The 14171-nt window shown below is 42.9% G+C and overlaps 2 protein-coding genes across 5 annotated transcripts in view; one reads left to right on the top strand and one right to left on the bottom strand.

Moving 5' to 3' along the window:
- Window positions 1-5138: 5138 nt before the first annotated feature.
- On the bottom strand, window positions 5139-12235 carry KIAA1143 (KIAA1143 ortholog). The gene is made up of 3 exons (XM_014852450.3): window positions 12102-12235; window positions 8285-8429; window positions 5139-7124 (listed from the first exon to the last, which is right to left on the bottom strand). Exons 1-3 carry the CDS (start codon window positions 12207-12209, stop codon window positions 6910-6912), a joined length of 468 nt encoding a protein of 155 aa, XP_014707936.1. The 5' UTR covers window positions 12210-12235; the 3' UTR covers window positions 5139-6909.
- The window catches only part of KIF15 (kinesin family member 15), a 60057-nt gene continuing 55406 nt past the window's right edge, over window positions 9521-14171 (top strand). Inside the window, exon 1 of one of the 4 annotated variants that reach the window (XM_044753860.2) lies at window positions 9521-9586. In XM_044753860.2, coding sequence (XP_044609795.1) covers window positions 9565-9586 — 22 coding nt within the window. In that variant the 5' untranslated portion in view covers window positions 9521-9564. Of the gene's footprint in view, window positions 9587-12121; window positions 12489-14171 lie in introns of those variants that run through there. The other 3 variants (XM_044753859.2, XM_014852448.3, XM_014852449.3) reach the window with 3 other exon arrangements.

The following is a 14171-nucleotide window of genomic DNA, read 5'->3' as shown; positions in this document are numbered from 1 at the left end:
CTGGGTTTAGACAAATGAATAATATGTATCCACCATTGTAGTATCATACAGAGTCGTTCCACTGTCCTAAAAATCCTCTGTGCTCCGCCTTTTCATCCCTCTTTCCTCCCAACCCCTGATTTTTCACTGTCTCCATAGTTTTGCCTTTTCCAGAATGTCAGATAGTTGGAATTGTACAGTATACAGCCTTTTTGATTTGGCTTCTTTCACTTAGTAATACACATTTGAGTTTCTCTGTGTCTTTTCATGGCTTTGTGGGGGGTCAGAATTGGCCACCCCAAAAATGTGTCTCTTTGGCTTGATTATTTTTAAGAACAAAAGACTGACAGAAACTTTGACCCTCCCTCTAACTTCCTAAAAGAATTTCAAATAGAAGGGCTTGTTCCAGGAAGGAGTTAATACCATAAGATAACCATAATATAATGTAAAATGTGTCTCTCAGGTTACATTGTCTATAGTTGGCCTATTTGCATTTCTAAGTCCATGTAAATTACCTTCCTCCCCCTTGAAGTCCCAAACCACTACACCCAATGTCCTCCTTTGTCTTTAGCTGAAAATGGTATTTAAGATGGCAGCTTCGGCCTTCTGGCAAGTTACTCAGTTTTTCTTGGTTTTCCCCATGTTTACATGTTATAAAGCTTTGTTTGAGTTTCTCCTGTTATTCTGTCTCATGTCAGTTTAATTCTTAAGCCAGCCAGAAGGACCCAGAGGATAGAGGCATTGTCTTCCTCCCCTACAGCTTGATAACATTTCTTTTCAGTGCTGAATAATACTCCACTGTCTGGATGTACCAGAGCTTATTTACCCATTCACCTACTGAAGGGCATCGTGGTTACTTCAGGTTTTAGCAATTATAGATAGAGCCACTATAAACATCTGTGTTCAGGTTTTGTCGATATAAGTTTTCAATTCCTTTGGGTAAATACCAAGGAGGGCACTTGCTGGATCATATGGTACAAGTATGTTTAGTTTTATAAGAAGGCACCAAACTGTCTTCCAAAGTGGCTGTACCATGTTGCATTCCCACCAGCAATGAATGAGAGTTCCTCTTGTTCCACATCCTTGTTAGCATTTGGTGTTAGCAGCGGTCTGGATTTTAGCTATTCTAATAGGTGTGTAGTGGTAACTCGTTGTTTTAATTTGCATTTCTGTGATGACATATGAGGTGGCACATCTTTCCATATGCATATTTGCCATCTGTATGTCTTCTTTGGTGAGATGTTTGTGCAGGACGTTTCCCGACTTTTTAATTGGGTGTCTAGCTTCTGTTGCCCACAAGGTTACAGAGAAGCTCCTCTGGAGGCAGGCAGTCCTGCTGCAGTTGCACCAGAGACCCAACTTGACTTGCTGATTCAGGGAGAAGCAAGGGCAGCGGGGAAACTGACTGTACCGCCATCTCCTCAGGGACACAGGGTAGGACAGGAAAAGTGTACCAGTGCACAGCTGGACTGGTGCAGGGGAGGAGAAGGCTGGGAAGGACTGAGAGTGCCGAGGCAGTAGGGCAGACAATTTGTGTTCTAGGACCCCACACTGCAGGTTAAGAAGGATCCGGGCTCTGGAGAGTGGAGACTTGGGTGGGGGGGGGGGGTGGTGCTGAGAAGCAAGAGAAGTTATGGCTAGGCTTGGGAAGATTTGGGGAAACAGCTACACAAATATAAAGTTCAGGGTCCCCTCCTGAAGCTGAAGAACTGGGCAGTCTCCACCAGCAGCTCCTGGGACCAGGCCTGAGCTAGCTTTTGCCGGTCTCTAAGGAAACATTCAAATCAATGATGATATTAAATGGTCCCTTCTATCCCAGCTTCTGGACCCATATATGCCTAAACCTTGTTAAACCTGGGGCTGCCATTAGCCTAGAATGATTGTGGGGTCAATGGGGGGATTCCTAACCTCAGGCCTGGACAGATGCCTTCTAGCCTTTCTCCTGCCTGAAAGACTTCACGCATGCCTCGGGAGAAGCAGTAGGTTGGTGAGAGCAGATGTCAGTCAAAAGACTGTTTCCATAGCAACATGAGGCTCTGAAGGCAAGAAACTGGGGAAGAGAGGGCCCAGGACTGGGAAAAGGGCCACAGAAATGGGAGCTTGAAAACTTAGAAGACAAGCTTCCCAGTTTGACTGTTGGCCCTGGTTACCTTGAGCCATGCAGCCAGAGATGATTGCGTGTTGCAGTTTTGTGTCAAATGTAAGAACGCCTTTGGCCTGACATTGTGGAGAGACTCCCTCCTGAGCTGCAGGACTCCTACGGATTTTATTTTTTAAAATCCCTGTTTACCCCAATAGTACCTAAAGCTGCACTGTGCAATACAGTAGGCACTACTCACATGTGGCTATTTAAATTTAAATTTATTAAAATTAAACAGAAAGAAAAATTAAGTTCCTCAGTTGCTCTAGCCACATTGCAAGAGCTCAATGGCCACACATGGCTAAGGACCGCAAACACTTCCATCATTGCAGAATATTCTATCAGACAGTGCTGGCCTTGAGGTTTGGCTTTCCCAGACGATATATTTCAAAAAGTCTTTGGAGGCCAATAGAGATTTGTTGACCTTTTACTTTGACAAGTAAGCACATTAAACTATTTATTATAACCATTATTTCATAGAACAAAGTATATTTCCAACACCAAAGAAATAAGCAAGCTATAATCTCAGAATAAAGTGTTTCTTCAGAAGAAAGGATAAGTTGGCATCTTTCACTGACACTTTTGCCCCCAGAGAAGCCCTAGGTTCCGAATTGACATTCTTGTGGCACTGCTATCTCCTAGGATTTTGGCCTCTTCAGTACTTGACACTGGTTGCCCTTGAGCCCTATCCTTGAAAAGGGCATCAGGAAGGCCCTAAAAGGATCTTCTTGGCCTTTTGGAAGTGATGAGCCCCTCTTAGTGCATCATGAGGTCATCATGTCAGTATGAGTTATTACTGGTACTGTTACCTTTGATCATTTAGATAAGGTATCACCTGCCTGGTTTCTCCACTGTAAAGTTACTGGTTTTCCTTTTGTAATTAATAAGTATCTAGTGGAGGAATACTTTGAGACTAGGCAAATATTGTTTTTCAGCATATTTTTGGCCACTAATTTTGACATCTTTTGATGAATCTTGACACTACCACCTATATATTAGTTTACTATGGCTGCTTAACAAATTGTCACAAGCGTGGTGGTTTAGAAGAACAGAAATGTTATCTCTCACAGTTCTGGAAGCCAGAAGTTTGGAATCAGTTTCGTTAGGGCTGAAGTCAAGGTGTTGGCAGGGCCGCACTCCATCTGAAGACGCACTCCATTCTTAGGGAAGAATCTGTTCCTTGCTTCTTCCAACTTCTGGTGGCTGCCAGCATCCCTTGGCTTGTAGCTGCATCACTTCCATTTCTGCCTCTGTCTTCACATTGCCTTCTCTGTGTTGAGTCTCTCTCTCTCTTATAAGGAAATGTGTGATGGTTTTTGGAGCTACCTAGATAATCCAGGATTCTCTGTCTTGAAAGCCTTAATTGAATCACACCTGCAAAACCTTTACCATATAAGGTAACATTCACCTGTTCCAGGGATTAGGACCTCTCTCTTTCAAGGCTGCCATTCCGCCCATTGCAACTTAGTACTGTGGAATTTGCCAAATGGTGATTTTCTATTTCCATCATTCCTCCTACACTTGTTCATTAGAATTCTACTGCAAAGAATACCTATCCCTTCTCCCTCACTTACTGAATAGTTTATATCAATAAGAATTTTATTCCATGGGTTGCAATCCGCTACTATCATTATTTTCTTGTTTCAGTTGTTCCAGATTTGGCCATTGGTAACTAGCATTCTACTATAAGAAAGATCTAGCCCTTTCCCCCACTTACGTCCTTTTGATATGCCCCCATTATTCCTTGAGCACTTCCTTTCTTTTGGGCACAAGATGTTTCAGGCTCATCTTTTTACTATCCTTGCCTCAGCCTGCAATCACATTATTGGCCTACCTGCCTAGCCCTGCTCATATGATCCATTCCTGAGAAGCAAGGGGGCAGTTCACTCACCTTTCTCAGCAAAACAGATCCTGCAGTTAACAGGACCCCTTCTCCTTAGAAAACAGTTTACAGAAGGGGAAGCAATTTTCTTAAGGCTGCTCAGCAGATCTCACATGCCGCTGTATCTTGGTCTTGGGCTTTCATTACAAGACGTGCTTCCTGGCTGGTAACTCCTAACACTTATATTGTTAAAAATATCACCTACAGTAAAAACTTCATCAGTATGATAAATTTCAAGATTTAAGAACTTTTAAAGTCTTTCATATTACTTGTTTAAATTTTACATCTTATCTATTATAGTTCTAACAACAGGTTTTATCAGTATTTTTCAAATTTGAGTGAGCACCAGAACCACTGGCAGGCTTGTTACAGAGAATGCTGGGCCCTACCCCCAAAGTTTCTGATTCAGTAGGCAAGGCCTGAGAATTTGCTTTTTAAGTTCCCAGGGGGTGCTGATGCCACTAGCCCAGGATCAACACTTTGAGAACCACTGGTCTATTGGGGGAAAAAACACATTAGAGAAACTCTCATTCATTTTGCTAACTATGCTCTCAATATGCTAGGTACTGTTCTGGGTACTGAGGATACACTGGCGAACAAGACCAAGTCCTTGCACTCAAGCCTCCCACCTCTAGATATTAAGATATATTAAAAGTTACAGTAATTAAAAAAATGTGGTGTTGGGACGAGAATAGATACAGCAATGATACAGATTAGAAAAAACCCTGGCTTACATAACGTTGAGTATACATTAAAGGCAGACAGTATTGCAGAACGGCTTCAGGACTAGTCTGTGTAATAGAGAGAGCCTATTTCAGGGGTCCCTAGCCCATTCACAAGTCACTTTCAAGTATTCTTTACACTAGGTCTTAAAATGGGAAAAGATAACTGTGGCACCAAATTCATGATACGGCTGCTCTGAAACTCATCATTTCCGACGATGTGGCTGGTGAAGGATGGGATCTTGACGAGTCCCCAGTTTTGGTTGACTTGCATTAATGAGGAAAATTGTTATTAAGCAAGGTCTTGAGGAGTTACCTGGAAACACTGATTTTACCGTGCTTCTCTCCTTTGCCTACCCCAACACTTAATAGAAATTTCTCATTCAGATGGCCTTTCAAATAAGTGAGACAGAGATGTGGTTCTAGGACAATTAATTATTTAAGAAAAAATATACCAAATAAATTCCAGATGGAAGAAAGTTTAACATATAAAAAACACAAACAAAACAAAGAACAAGAGAATACAGGTGATTCTTTATCTGATACAGAGGTTGGGAAACAGAACAATGAAAAAACCTCATAGATTACATAATTTACAAATTAGTAAGAAAAATATGATTATACTAATGGAAAATGAACAAAAAGTTAATTTAAAAAAGAAATACAAAATAGTCTGTTAACATATGATAAACAGTTAAGCCTCCTTGGTAAATCAAAGAAAATGCAATTAAATTTAATTATTAAACACCATTTTTGAGGCCAGCCTCATGGCCTAGTTAAGTTCAGTGTGCTCTGCTTTGGCAACCCAGGTTTGGTTCCTGGGTGCAGACCTACACCACTTATTGGCTGCCAGGTTGTGGTGGCAACCCACATACAAAATAGACGAAGACTGGCATGGATGTTAGCTCAGGGCGAATCTTCCTCAAGCAAAAAGAGGAAGATTGGCAACAGATGTTAGCTGAGGGCCAGTCTTCCTCACCAAAACAAAACAAAACAAAACAAACCCACTATTTTTAATACATTAAGTTCATAAAAATGAAAAGGCTGGTACCAGCCCAAGGCTGGTGCACTGTTATCATGGATGAGGTGAAGTGGGCTTTTGTAGATGGTAAATGAATAAAATGGTAAAAACCTCTCTAGAAAGCAATTTGAAAGCAAGCATCAAAAGTTTTAAAAATATTCAAATACTTTGATCCAGCAATTCTGCTTCCAGCAATTCATTCTAAGGAAATCATCAGAAAATGCTTGGAGGTTTCTGTACAAGCACATTTGACCAATGTATCACCTAGGCTGCATGTAACAGAAACCTAAGAAAGACTTAAATAAGAGGGTGTGGATTCTTCTCATGTATCAAGAAGTCTAGAGGCTAGCAGTCCAAGGCTGGTTCAGCAGCTCCTCGAGGCATGCCATCAGGAGCCAAGCTCCTTGAATCTTTCCACTGTAACACCCAGGCAAAGCGGCTGCCTTCCTTATGCCCAAAAATGGCTCCAGTACTCCCAGGTTTCATGTCTGTCCTCCAGGCAAGATGAAGAGAGGACAAAGGCTCATTCTTGCCAAATCTGTCCTTTTGTATCAAAAAACCTAGTAGCTTCATTAAGCAGATTTCCACTTCTTTCTCTCTTTTTCTTTACAGTGTTACCAACTACAGTCACCATGTTATACACTAGATCCTCACTTGTACAAGATCCACTTGTCTCTCTCGTCAGAGCTGTCACACGGCTACCCTTAGCAGGAGCTGGGGAGGTATTCCTAACTAGCACATTGTCGTCTCTCCCATCAAAGTGAGGAAGGATACAACAGGGGATCTGTTTAATTACAAAATCCTCTGTAGCTATTAATGTTAGGTTTTTGAATTTTACTGACCTGGAAAAAGGCTCACAATATAATGTCAAGTGAGAAGCAGGACAGAGAACATACACAATACAATCTCAATTTTGTTTAAAAAAATATAATTTACATAACATACACACCCACACATGGGAAATAACAAAATGTTAATAGTTAATGTCTACAGAGTTAGCATTTCAAGTCAAAGGGGTATTGATGGATGGACATAGTTTTATCTTACTAAATTTTTTTCTGCATTTTCTAAAATGAACTTGTATTATTTTTATAGTAGAAGAAAATGTTATTTTAAAAGACACCCCATAAACTTTTAAAGAAGACTAAGTCCAAAACGTTGACACTTATTCATTTTCATCTTCGTTGCTGAAAGAAAGGAGGCTGTTGTTTTTGACTTGCTTTTGTGAGTTCTTTTTAACGGAGTCCTGCTTACGTATTTCATCTTCATTTGTCTTCTTCTTTTTTGAGCTTGCTGTTAAACCTGAGTATTTTTCATCTGAGGAGCGCTTGACTGGTTTTCGATACATGATTCTTCCATCAGCTGAAGCTGGTTCTTCATCTGCAGCAAAAACAAAGATAAAGAACTTTCTTCTCTCCCTATTATTCTGCCTTTATTGGAGAGTCAAACTGCAAGAAAATCTCATACCATATTTAAGGATGTTCTTGAATCAATTCAGTCTGGTCTTCTCCACTGCGTCTAGCTTTATGCCCACAAGACATGCAGTCACTTCATAAAAACTCACTTACTGAAGTACTCCATTACATTGCCAGTCCCAATGAATTAAAATCAGCCTGTATTTTTTTTTTTTTTAAAGATTTTACTTTTTCCTTTTTCTCCCCAAAGCCCCCCAGTACATAGTTGTGTATTCTTCATTGTGGGTTCCTCTAGTTGTGGCATGTGGGACGCTGCCTCAGCGTGGTCTGACGAGCAGTGCCATGTCCGCGCCCAGGATTCGAACCGTCGAAACACTGGGCCGCCTGCAGCGGAGCGCGCGAACTTAACCACTCGGCCACGGGGCCAGCCCCATCAGCCTGTATTTTTAAGTATTGTGAAAAGCGATTGTTTGGAACTCCAGCACTTTCCCCTAAAGCTATGTAATAAATATTTAGGAAGAATGAAAAATATACTATATGGCATACCACACTTCAGGCAGTAATAAATAGACCTCTTTTGATAAGTCTGGAACCACAAGCACTTATATTTTTTTAAAACAGAATGTTTTTACTGAAATTCACACTTAATCCTCATAACAACCCAATAAGGTAGGCACAATTATCATTCCCATTTTACTGATGAGGTGACTGAGGCTGAGAAATTAAATAACTTGTTCCAGGTCACCTATCTGGTTAAGCGTTAAAGCCAAAGTTTGACCCTGGGACTGTCTCCTTCAAGCATACCATACTGTATATAAAATAATTTCAGGGCCGGCCCGGTGGTGCAGCGGTTAAGTGCACACGTTCCACTTTGGTGGCCCAGGGTTCGCTGGTTCACATTCTGGGTGTGGGCATGGTACCACTTGGCAAGCCATGCTGTGGTAGGCATCCCACATATAAAGAGAGGAAGATGGGCATGGATGTTAGCTCAGGGCCAGTCTTCCTCAGCAAAAAGAGGAGGACTGGTAGCAGTTAGCTCAGGGCTAATCTTCCTCAAAAAAAAAAAAAAGTTCACACTCTAGGCTCCTTAAATTGTTAGAAAAACCAGATTACTTTCAGACATACCTGCTTTGGCAGCCTTTATTTCTGCTTTAATTTTCATAACTTCTTCAGCTGACAGATCTCCCTTTTTTAAAACCACCACTTGAGGCTGTTCATCTTCTTTGTCACTGTGATCACCATCTTCATCCGGGAGCTGAAGCTGGATCCTCTAGGGGAAAACACAAGTCACGTGTAGGTAGCTGACCTTGAACCAAAACAAATACAACCACTGTCTCTGTGAGAAACTGTAATTACTCAAGTGAGAAGGGTAACTTTATTGACTAAATGTGTTTGGCAATGAATTCTCAAGTAACTCTTAAGAGCCTAACCTCACCGCACTAGGGAAGAGGTCTACCTGCCAGTTACCCTGGGATGCCTGTCCCGTGGGATTAATTTCCATTTCAGCAGGACCCAGCTTGCAGTTCCCAGTGTCAGGGGCCCTCTGCTTGCAGTAGTGCTGGCATTCCCAGCCTACTCAGGGCAGAGCTGAACTACATCGGTTCTCTCTGCAGTTCATCAACCCTTTTCACTTCCATCTCAAAGAGTGACAAAAAATAATCCAACACCACCACATACAGAAAGCAGCAAGTGAAAGGTACTTTTTCTCCCACCTCTGCTCATCTCTCCTCCCTTCCAAGAGCTTGTTTGGTGGGTTTCCTATCAGCTGTTTTCTAAGTGTATGAAAATAAAGAGGCATATAAAATATTTTGTATACTAACAGATAGTGTACATACTACTACATGACTTGCTTTCTTTTCTTTTTAAATTATGAAATTTCCCAAACATAAAAAAGTACAGAGAATAACATAACAGAAACCATGTACTCACTATACACATGTAACAAATGGTAACATTTGGCCAGTTGATTCAGATTTTTAAAAATGTCAGCCACCATAAAAGCCTCACTCCCCTACCTTTATTACTAAAAAATATATTTGCACAATTCCTTGAAATACATATGGAATTATCGACTTTTAAAAATTGCTGTCTAGTATTTAATTATGTAGATGGTCATCTCATGGTTTATTTGACCAGTATGTTGTAAATAAAAATTTTGTTGTTTCTAGTTTTTTTCTACTATGATAAAAATTTTGCACGTTTTTGTTCACTTTTGTGATCTTACATGTAAGATAAATTCCTAGAAGTGGAATGGCTGGGTTGAAAGGCCTGCACACCCATCACACACTATTCAAACAGCTTGTTAGTCCTCTTCTCACAGAACCTTCCTTGTCTCCCAAACAGGAAACAAAGCCCTGCAGGATCTGGCGTCCGCCCACAGCCACAGCTTGTCCTTCGCTGTGCTCATGGCCTCTGGATTCCAGCCAGGTTTGAGGACTGCAGATCATGAACGTATTAGCTCCTTTGCCTCCTCCGCCTCTGAACAAGTACCCAGTGCCTAAAAAGCCCCACTGACCCTGGCCAGCTCCTACTCAAGCTGCCTTCTAGACTTAGATCTTTCAGAAGTGCTTTCCTGATCTCACCTCCTCTTATTGCTCACACTGTGTCTAGCTCATAGGTAGCATGTACCACACTGCATATCAATGTTTTTCTCTCTGACTCCAGTATGAAAGCTCCTTTGAGAGAGGTACTGTGTGTTTCATCTCCGTATCTAGAGGGACAGGGCCTGGCAAATAGCAGGGACTCAAGAAATATTTGTTGATCTGCTCACGAATGACCAATAGGATGAAAAATGATGAACTACCTGAAGCCCCGGCAAGTTACTCACAGGCACATTCATCCATTCTGTCTACATCCCAAGTCTGCTCAATCGCTTGACAAGTACATTTCTCTTTAATCATATCCATGTTAGTTCAGATTATTCATTATTTTTGCCTATTTTTTCTGAAAGTTTCCAATAAATTACCACAAACAAGTAGGTAATTATTAAGTACTTTTAGCCAAAGAAATGGGAAAGTCAGATAAAATCATTCCTGGTGTTCATTAGATTGAGAATCATTAATTCTGACTCTCTTCTCTTACTGTTTACACAACTGGCTGGAAAACAAGAGAAAGTCTAAGTGGCAGCAGCCACTGAGGACTGCTCAAAGCCACTCCTGAATTAACTCTCAAGAAGGTGAATAAGATGATTTAGTTCAATTATATGCTTTCCCATGAAACTCTTCTTTTTGTTAACATATCACTAGAATGATGATTATATGCCAAACTAAGAATGAAGGTGGCTTCACAAACACAGAAGCATGGGGTATCTCTCTATGGAAGAGTCTCGTTTAAATAAGCCCAAATCACTGATATTAGTTGGGAAGCTTTCCCGCCCCAGAGTTCTCCTAAGATAGCATTCCAAGCTATAATCTTCAAGGTGTTAACTATGTACACGTGATCATCACTAGGACCTCAAACAAACTATAAAATTAGGTCTCATATTCTTCTCATTGCTGAATCCATGTCCCTTTTCCAAACCTTATCCTCTTTGTCATCAACACCATTTTTGTCCTAGGGATCAGTCATTGCCTGATCATGTTATCTCTAACCAAAAATGACTCTTTGCTGCCTACTGAATAGTCCACATGGCCTCACTTCAATCACCTCTACATACAGTCCATGACTCACCATCTCTACACCTTTACCCATGCTATTCCTTCCATCTCTACCTGCTGAACTGCCCATGCTCAAGATTCAGTGTAAATATCCCCTCCTTCATGAAGCCTTGCCTGATGACAAGCACAGTCATCTAACCAATGTAACTAGTCACCCAGTACTTGGTGCCAGGCACTGTGCTAGGGGCTGGGAAAATACAGAGGAATTAAGATATTAACTTAGAGAGTTCGATTTAGTGGTGGAGAGACAAAGGAGAGCCAGTAGCTGCAATGCAAAATGATGAGCATTACAGATAAGACATGGACAAAGTGAAGAGAAGAACAGAAGAGGAGTAACTGGGAGAGCATCAAAGAGCTTCAGAGACGTGATGACTTTCGCAGGCAGAGATGAGGCAGGCAAGAAGGTGTTAAAGAATACGGCATTTTGGAGATCCATCTCCTTGTCCTTTCAGTGCCTGGCACAGTGCCTGGGTTTAGCACAGAGTCACTGGATTGAGTAATTTCACACAAGTCAGTCTTGTCTCCTCTAAGCTCTAAGTGACTTGAAGGGTGAGTCTTAGGGCCAAGTGCTAGACACAAAGTCCTAAATAAATTCTCTATTTCTCCAGACATCCCCTTAGCATAACAGTCTCTTCCTACTGAAAGAAGCCGGGCAGGTTTTGGTGTGAACCAGTTAAGGTCAAAGCCTGGGAGGGCTCATAGATTGGGTCCCTCTGAAATCCATCCCTAAACTATTCATGTGTGGCTCTTTCCTGAAACTCCTCCTCTTCTACTCAGATCCAAGATGTTCAAGGCTTTTGCTTTTTAAAAAAACATGCCTACTTTTTTTGGCAACAACAAAGCACAGGAACAGATCCAGGGCATTCCTCCGAAGATTCCTCCAGACTCTAGGACATCACGTCATTTGATGGAGCGGCCCCAGTTTCTTTATCCGGAAAACGGGACGACGCTACCACTCACTCTGCTAACTACAGATTTTAGGATAACCAAGTGAGAAAGAAGACACAAGAAAGTGATCTTTCTTAACCATCTTATCAAGGACGAGGCGCTCTACCTGCGTCGGGTCATTTTCAAGAACACAGTAGCACTCTGAAAACGACAAAAAAAACTTCCTGGGCGCAAGAGACTGTAATTGTTTGAAGAGAACCCGCTTGGGGTCCGAGGTCCACCCGTATCGGGGGCTGGGCGCAGGTGATCCGTCAGCACCTGGCCTCCAAGGAGGGGCAGAAGCCGGAAGTGGCGGGGCGGGCGGAGTTTCTGAGGCAACGCGACCGGCCTGGGCTCACCTTGGTCTCGACGGTGGGCCCTTCCCTGTAGCCGACCCTCTCCTTGAAGCGAGCCAGGAACGCCGGCTCGGCTGGCCGCACGTACGACACCTGGTTCCGCTTGCTCATGGCTGCTCCGGGGCAAAACAAGCCCCCCGGACCGCCTCGACAAGGTACAGAAGTGACGGCGCCGACTTGTGACGTCACGTAGCCCCGCCCACTGGCGCGAGGCCGGGCAACATGGCGGCCTCCGTGCTGGCGTCAACGTCCCAGCCGAGCGCCAAATTCAAATTCGCGGCCATCTTGAGCGGGTGGAAACCAGGTACGCTGCGCGGCTGGAGGTTAGGGCGTCGGCTGCGTTGGTCTCGGGATCGAGGTGTGGGGGTGCCATGGCGCCTGGCTGCAAAAGTAAGTAAGGAGCCTCGGCTTCGTGACCCGGTCCCCGCCCACAAATACAAGTGTGGAAGAACGGCTGTCCTGGCCGGCCGCAGGGGTCCCTCCTGAGCGTGAAGCGCAGGAGCGGACTAGCGGCCGCGGACGCTGGGAATCTCCGTCCCTCAAAGACAACACGCCGACGGAACGGCTCTCTTTTCCGTCTGTCTGGGCGCACGCCCCGAGCCAGGCCCAGTTCCGGGCACTTGGGTCAAGCAGTGAACCAGAAACGAGGGCCCTCCTCCAGGAGCCTCGCCCCCAGCCACCTGCGCCTTCTTCCCTCAGCCTCGGTCCTGCCGTTTCGTCGCCAGCCTCTTCCCGTGTCCCGCCGGGGCTGCCTGTCTCCCTCTCCTACGTGTTTCCACCTTACGACCTTCGCGAAGGGGGCGCTTCACGATCCAAGCACGGCTTTCACTTCTGGAGGGCCCGTTGTAGACTCTGCTCAGATAAGGGGCGTTTAAAGCACAGGATCCAGCCGTTCTTTATATGCTCACAATCCCTGTTTTCTCAAGAAGACCCGTTCCATTTCTTTTTTCATGGAGAGGAGCCCTGTCATTTTTGCTTTTGATAAACCTTTCAATTTTTACTACTTTCCTGGTCCTCTGCTGTTCCTGTGTATCCTGTGTACTGTTCTACTGTACCTCAGTACAGAAAGCTGACAATCTCTGACATTGTCTAATCCTTTAAGGAGTTTAGTTTTTTAAAGCTGATTTTGAGCTGATTTGATGGATCTCAGTGAATGATATGAATGGTAATGAGAAGGAGCCTATGTGAGAAGATTGAAGAAATTGTGAACTTTTTAGTATTGACCTTTTCAACAATGTTAATGCTTCTTTTTTTAAAAAAAATTTTTTTATTGAGTTAATGATAGGTTACAATCTTGTGAAATTTCAGTTGTACATTATTGTCAGTCGTGTTGTAGGTGCACCCCTTCACCCTTTGTGCCCTCCCCCTACCCCGTTTCCCCTGGTAGTCACTAATCTGTTCTCTTTGTCTACATTTTTAAATTCCTCATATGAGTGGAATCATACAGAGATTGTCCTTCTCTAGCTGGCTTATTTCACTTAACATAATTCTCTCAAGGTCCATCCATGTTGTTGCGAATGGGACGATTTTATTCTTTTTTACTGCTGAGTAGTATTCCATTGTGTATACGTACCATGTCTTCTTTATCCAGTCATCAGTTGATGGGCACTTAGGTTGCTTTCATGTCTTCACTACTGTAAATAATGCTGCAATGAACATAGGGGTGCATGGGACTTTTGGAATTGCGGACTTCAAGTTCTTTGGATAGATACCCAGTAGTGGGATGGCTGGGTCATATGGTATTTCTATTTTTAATTTTTTGAGAAATCTCCATACTGTTTTCCATAGTGGTTGCACCAGTTTGCATTCCCACCAACAGTGTATGAGGGCTCCTTTTTCTCCACAACCTCTCCAACATTTATTTTTTGTTTTGGTTATTTTTGTCATTCTAACGGGTGTAAGGTGCTATCTTAGTGTAGTTTTGATTTGCATTTCCCTGATGATCAGTGATGATGGACATCTTTTCGGGTGCCTATTGGCCATCCATATTTCTTCTTTGGAGAAATGTCTGCTCATGTCTCCTGCCCATTTTTTGATTGGGTTGTTTGGTTTTTTTGTTGTTGAGTTGTGTGA

The sequence above is a fragment of the Equus asinus genome, chromosome 21 (assembly GCF_041296235.1).
Source record: "Equus asinus isolate D_3611 breed Donkey chromosome 21, EquAss-T2T_v2, whole genome shotgun sequence".
Taxonomy (NCBI): domain Eukaryota; kingdom Metazoa; phylum Chordata; class Mammalia; order Perissodactyla; family Equidae; genus Equus; species Equus asinus.
The sequence above is the reverse complement of the archived record's forward strand: the minus strand, read 5'-3'. Positions and strand labels throughout refer to the sequence as shown.